Genomic DNA, 7,476 nt, shown 5'->3' with positions numbered 1-7,476 from the left:
CCCCTCCTCCCCGTCCATCCCCCTCTCCCTCTTTTCCTCTTATTCTTCTCCTAGAAGGGTGGGAGAATACATGATCATATTCTAAAAAAAACAATATCATAGTTTTTATCTTAAATTATGTTAAAATATATTTTTGTCTTTCATGAATTTACCAGGAAAAGACATGATATTCGGAATCGGGAGAAACTATATTTTCTTCCGTATCGGAAAATATTATATTAATATTTTACATCATTCGAAAGTGTTTGCTTTAGAAATTATTTATCAACTCACTCGATGAAAGCTCAATGATCGGAATCTCTGACTCAGCTTTTCTTTTTCTTCTTTCTTCAATTCCTGCATTAAAACAATTCATGCCCTTCCTAAAAAAAAGTAGACAATTAATATTAAAATGTAAGAAAATTAAAAAAAATTCATTTTTAAGTATTACAATTTTCTAATTTTGTTATATTTACGCGATAGTCCCGTCACTAATTTTTCCTCCGTGCAATGTTACCGCGATTTTGGGAATGGATTTACTACCGCAATATGTTTCTCCCTTTGCTTACGACAATTTTTTTAGAAATTATTAATTATTTCAAACTGAATATAATCAAATTATTTATTTTTTTATATATGATAACGTCAAAAAAATATTGGAAATTATCGAGAAAATAAAAGTGAAATATTTATCTTCAGATAAATGTGAGAGAAGATTCGCTATATGTTCTCCCACATCTTCTTTCTCGTGCCCAAATCGTCGCATTTCTGTCGTTTCTCGGACTAATTGGAGAATACGCATGTCCTTAGTAAAATACTTCAATTCGTATAATAGTCAATCTGAATATTGCGTCTGAATATTCACATGTGAAGTCGAAAAGCAAGTAATTGCTCTCCAAATCGTTCAAACCGGCTAAAAATTTCTTCGCGATTATTCGCGGATCAAGCGTCAAAGCAAGCTTGATGATTCTGCGAATAATCTTTCCTTCTCAAAACCCATTTCACAGAACTTTGTACACAACTTTGCACAACTTTTGCACAGCACTCACGCAACAGAGCTTTCACGATGAGGCTCAAAAATGATTTTTTCCTAATACGAAATTCCCTATTTATACATAAAAAATTCTTTCTCTAAAAATAGGATAGAAAAGAGCTAAAAAATTCGAGAAAAATTTAATCCTTATTATATATGCTAGAATGCACTCAAACGCGAGATCGTAAAAATATTTCTTTATTTGTTACTGCGACGAATGTTTCAATATATTCCTTCTTTTCAAATAAATTTTTTAGTATCAAAAATTTATAACTCGTTACTTGTCAGTTTAATAGTTAGTATTTACAATTTTTTCCATGCAACACTCGAATATTACAAATTTAAATATGTCTAAACATAAAATAATTTCGTCATTCAATCTTGAAAGAAATTCTTTCCTTTGTAAATTTTATTATTTGTAAAATATTTCTATATTTATTACTTTGAAGAATATTTCAAATTCCTTCTTTTCAAATAAATTTTTTCGTGTCAAAGATTTATAACTCATTGTTCATCAGTTTAATACAATAGTTTACAATTTTCTTTCGTCTAACGTTCGGATATTATAAGTTTGAACAAATTTGAACATGTTCGAAAAAAATTTGTTATTCATCCTTCGAGAAGTTTCTTTCCTTTTCGAAAAAGAAACTGCGATAGCATCGTAAGAAAGATTCTTTTAGAAATTACTTCTAGAATACGTCTAAATATTTCAATTTTTGCTCTAACACACGATATTACAAGTTTGAATATGTTCGAAATAATTTCGTTATTCAACGTTCGAGAATTTCTTTCTTTTTTGAAAAAAAGTAGCGCGTTATAGCATTCTTCTAGAAATTACTCCTAGAATATACTTCTAGATACTTTTAGAAATTACTAAATTCTGGAGATTTTTTTTGTTATTTTTCGAAAAGTATATAAACACAAATTGCTTCGCATAGTGGTACGCTACTTCATTCGAGTCTCGTCGTGCGAAGTGATTACTTTGTGAGCAAACAAGTGCTGTGCTTCTTGATTTTTGTCCAACATTTTTGGACTATTTGTGTCGTACAATATTTCGCAGAAATGATCGAGTAAAAAGACGCTAATATTTCGAAGAAGTCGGCGTGAATCCGCGATTCTGTCAAGATCTCAATCAATTCGCGCAATGATGAGGATATGAGAAAAAATGCTCGATTTTTCACATAATGTTATCGATGATGTATGGATTTAACAACTCTCATATGAAGATGATTCATGTGAGATTACAAAGAACAAACGAAGGAATCTTCAAACCTCTTGTGAAATTAACTGGAAACAATGGATGGAATTTATTTCGACGCAGATTGTTGGCAACAATTTATAGACAACATGAGATTCATGAAGGAGGCATTTAAGTGGTGATAACAGAGCTGTGAAACTCCATTGCCATAAGAAATATCCTCATAAATTTTACTGCATCTTACAGTGCAAAATCAATATGTTGGCATTTAAAGAAGAGGAATTTCACTCTATGGAAAATAGCAGCGGAGATTTTTAGGAAAAAGAGAAAATATCGGATCACAAAAATATCACATCACCAGCGAAGAAACGAAGAACCTACGCGGTGGTAATGCAGAAAACTACCTTCCTCGAATTGCAAAGCGTTATAAAATGTATAAACGTACATTTGAAACATTTAGAATCTCTGTCTAATAATGTCAACAAACGTGCACAATATTTAATTAAAGAAATTGAATTAAAATTGCCTACAAATTATGTTAATCGTGAAATCATAAAATTAATATTAAAAGATAATTACGACGAAATTGCACGTAATGTGCGTATACAAATTAATAACTTAATTTTTCTCGATTCATATTTTTACATAATATTTTAGAATTGACTTCATTATGTTATAACGAAATTTTTCATATAATTCTTACGAATCGAGAATTGTAATTTGTGTCCAATTATTCTAAAACTTTTTATTTTATTCACTCATGTATTTTCCTACACTGAAGAATTTTATATAAATATATAGCATTCTTTTTTATATCATAAACTCTCGTCTATTTTTTTTATTCGTAATCTTATTCCCTTTTATAATAGACACTTTTCTTTTGGTATTTCAGGCTTAAATGTAATATACATTTTTAAAAAATATAGAAATAATTTTTTTCTTTAGAGTAATCCCTGAATCGACACAAGAGACCATGCCGTGACAGGAACGAACATGTTCATTCCTGTTTTATCTCTCCTTTTTTCCAAATAAAAGTAAGAGTTTCGAAAAGTCTCGAAAATTTTCGTAAAAGTTCCTATCATAAATACTAAAAAACACTTTCACTAAGACGTCGGAGACATAGGATCGTACCAACAAAAAATGACTCTCATAAAATCTATCTGCTATTCATTTCACGAACAGTGGACAAGTGAATAGCAGATAGTTATCCCCTCCTCACGACAAAAAATGCTGTCCAATCTCCCACTCATTTTTTTCTAGATTTCACCCTTCGACTTTGTCGAAGATCCTCTACCATTCTCTTCTCTAATCATTTCGTGGGAAGTTATGGAGCGGGCCAATCAGATCTTTGTCAACTATAGAGCGAATAATAAGAACACTCCATTTAATTACCTTATTATCTATCTTCTTCATCCACCGACCAATCAGAGCCCATCATCCTTCCAGACAGACTCATCTAGATTATGGTGACGGGAGTGGCATTATTTTGATCCAGGAGAGGCAGGAGAGGCATGGAGAGGAGAAATGTTTTGACACATCTTCCCTATTACTACTGTGCTTTTTGCAACTATTCGATTTTTTCGCATATTTTTTTCACAAGTCTTGAGTCTCAAATATATTTTTTTCTGATGGCCTTTCGAAGATTTTCGTGAAGAGAAAGGCTGGTTTATAAGTTTTTTTTTCCGGTAAGATTTTACTTCTTTTTTTGAACTTACTACACGAATTTATTATAGGTTAAGGAAATAACGCACATAAAAAATTGTAAACAATTAAATATCTCATAAATTATTGCATTTTAACATGATTTATACTATTTTGAATTAATGGGAGGGGTACACTATTATTGCAATTTATTAAAACTTATATATATTTTAGAATTCTCCTTATTAATGCCGAGCGGTCGAGATTGCCGAAAGAAAACATTTTCGGTTGTTTAAAAGCGAGTAATGAGAAAGAGAGCTCGCTGTCTTCTTCATTCTCGGTGCGCCAAAGGCGAGCACATGACATGGGCTCGTGCTTGTATGTATTTACAATCCCGCAATAAATGGCTGAACTTACAGGCGTGGAAAAGTGACATTTTGACGATGGCGAAATTTCTGTTGTGGGTCATTTCATTATTATTTATTTAATTGTGAAAATGTTATTTATCTCGTACTTATCAAATCGTAATTATCGACGAAAATTAAAGTTATCTTGGAATTTTATGTGTAAAAGCGTATTTTTTATTCGTTTCAATAGCTGTCAGACCATATGTTTCTGTCTGAATATAGGATCATATGCTTTTTTACGATTATTTACTGACTATCAAGGGAGAAAAAGAGAGTTTTCATCGATTTTTACAAGTGTTTTAAAGCGATCTCGTCAATTAGATTTATTCAAATTGTCTTTACAAATGGCACGTAACATAAATTAATATGTCATTCCTTGCTTCTAACGTCACGATTCAACATGGCCGCCGCGACTAAAGCGACTAAAGAGTCTTAATAAAAGAGAGTAGATACATCAAGATTTAAAATACATGAAATCATTGAAATAAAGAAGAATGAAAGTCAGAAAACAGAATGTAATTAACCCTCGAACGTTGTGATACTCGCACGCACGGCGGATGTAGGATCAAAAGGATTAAAAGTGAAATTGTTGTTCCTTAAAAAGTTATTAACAAAAAAGTTCATCAATAAAACTTAACTTTTGAACATGACTGCGCTCCGATGAAATAAATTCCTTGCTTTTACAGCGCAAAATATTTTTTTATATAATTTCTTATTTAATTTTTATGTCTTTAGAGCAGAAATTAGTCCGAATTTCTATGTGGAATCTTTAGCAATTACATTAAAAGAAGCGTCTAATTATTCATGTGTATTAAATGCTTTTTTGAACATGAATTTTGCAAGGTAATGAACGAAATAGGATTGTTTACGATCATATCGATATAATTCCGCTAATATCGAACAGATGTTCGATATTTTGTATGAACGTCTGTGTCTGGGTCAAAATGTTGTGAATGATTCACTGTTTTATATTGATATATTGGATCGATTTGGCTGTATGCTTTCAACAATCGGTATGAATTATTGAGGAATTATTATCCAGGAACGATGTATTTCCAGATGAGTGATAGTAATGTTTGTGCATCACGGGATTCAATTGGTACGACAAATATGTTCTTTGCGTGTTATTTCACCGAAAAGCTTGTCCCTTAAGTCGTTCGCGATGATATTGTCGACGTCCAAATTTTACCTCATCGATTTCGATAATAATTCCTTTTTGACCAATTTAACTTTGTTTGTTAATATTCATGAGTTGAGAAGCTAGATTGTTGTAATTGAATGCTTATTAAAGTAGAGAATTTTTAAATAAGTATTTAAGTTTTCTGTTTCAAAAATACAAATTTCCTGCTTTACAAACAATTGACATTGTTCTTCATTTATGTAGTTTTAGTTATTAAATTACATGAATTACCTCTCTGCAAAAGTTAGTCCAGTTGTATGTGATGATATATTTGGTTCTTTTTTTAGGAATGTTTGCTTTACAAATACAAATTCTTTGTTTTAAAACCACATTATTTTGATGAACTTTTTTTAACAACAACTTTTTAATGAGCAACGAATGAAAGTTAAAATTTGTTCAAGAGGGTATGATCTTAATAACATATATCAAGATCAAGATTATTAGAAGATTGTTCCCTATATTATTGGATTGTCCGGAAAGTTCGTGCCGATGTTGAAGGAAAATTTAAACGCAGAAAATTTAAATTTTAGTATACATTTATTAAATTATATAGGTTAGTCCCCCAATTGGGTTGTCCCCTAATAACCTATATAAATTGTATAGGTTATTGGAGGACAACCCAATAAATAATTACCATAAATTATTTCAAATGTAGAAGGAAAAATAAGAACATATATTTATCATAGAAACAAATATCCATTTATTCATTTTCTTCATAGTTGAAAAAAGTAAACAACTCTAACTTGTGGATCTCGCGAGATCCTGCGTCCGCCGGTGGAAGATTAATATATATTTCGTTTAATTAATAAGTACGCGTATAAGTAAATGTATTTAAAACAGTTAAGAAAAAGTATAATAATGATTTAACATATTACATTTTAATTGTCTTGCTTATCGACTTAGTGTTGATATATTGATGTGTTTTTTTTTTTTTTAGAAGCATCACTACAGAGAACTGAGTCTGAAGGCTCAAGAAAGTCTAGGTGAAATTCCTAACAAATTTACAGAATATTGGTTGTCAAGATTTCCATGTTTATTATGCCACGTGTGGTGCGCGATGCAGAATTTTCGAAACGAGTCGAGTCTGAAACAGTACTATCATCCACATTACATTTTTGTGAGTGGTTACGAAGGACAATCGATTGTACGAATGGATCGAATTAATAATACCTTATCGACATCGACTAGGGCAAGACAAACCATTGATTGGAGCCCTAATCGAACAAGATATCGTGGTCAGAAAAGAAAGCAGGAAAAAAAGAAGCAAGAGGAATCACTATGGTTATTGCATCCATCGAATTGAATTATCTCAAGATTACTATGAACTAAACTAAAACTAAAAGACGAAGAAAAGTGCGGTTCTACGCACGTACAATAATAAAATTTTTGTTTAGTTGGAATCATAACATATGTGATTCCACATAAATCAATATATTCAAAATTTCAATTTTATTTTTAATCGAGAAAGAGAACTGAAATCGTTTAAATTACAAAACTTTCTATACAGTAGTGTACTTAAGGATGTATTGGACGTACAATTCCTGCAAAAAAAATTAAATTTGGAAATATGTTTTATACTTACACTTCAAATAAATTATATACATATGAAAGTTGTGTAAATAAGATTACATTTTTATTTAATAACACTTTTTTGTCGTTTATTTATTTATTTTATTTTATTACTTTTATTGTTAAAAATAAAAATTTTAAATATGATAATAGAAATCTAAATTTTTAAAAATAAATTCTTTAAATATTCAAAATAACTTATGTAAAGTTTTATTGCGATTACACTGATTACAAAAATATAGAACAAAGAAATATTTTGTTTATTTACTGAGCAACTAGTTCGTGCATTGCAGTGTAACTTTATACATAAATAATCTTGGATACAATATGCAATTACATTAAAAAATTAAGATTTTTGTTCATTTATTTTATAATATTGGGTTATCCGGAAAGTTCATGCCGATGTTGAAGGAAAATTTAAACGCAGAAAATTTAAATTTTAGTATATATTTATTAAATTATATAGGTT

The 7,476-nt window shown here is 30.2% G+C and overlaps 1 protein-coding gene across 1 annotated transcript in view; it reads left to right on the top strand.

The window, feature by feature from the left end:
- Window positions 1–6,928, top strand: part of LOC108684059 (serine/threonine-protein kinase/endoribonuclease IRE1) — a 28,064-nt gene extending 21,136 nt beyond the window's left edge. The window contains exon 13 of the mRNA XM_018188091.1: window positions 6,376–6,928. Within this exon, the coding sequence (XP_018043580.1) occupies window positions 6,376–6,741 (366 nt within the window). The 3' untranslated portion in view covers window positions 6,742–6,928. The remainder of the gene's footprint in view (window positions 1–6,375) is intronic.
- Window positions 6,929–7,476: the final 548 nt, after the last annotated feature.

This window comes from Atta colombica, unplaced genomic scaffold (genome assembly GCF_001594045.1).
Source record: "Atta colombica isolate Treedump-2 unplaced genomic scaffold, Acol1.0 scaffold10, whole genome shotgun sequence".
In the NCBI taxonomy this organism is placed as follows: Eukaryota; Metazoa; Arthropoda; class Insecta; order Hymenoptera; family Formicidae; genus Atta; species Atta colombica.
The sequence above is the reverse complement of the archived record's forward strand: the minus strand, read 5'-3'. Positions and strand labels throughout refer to the sequence as shown.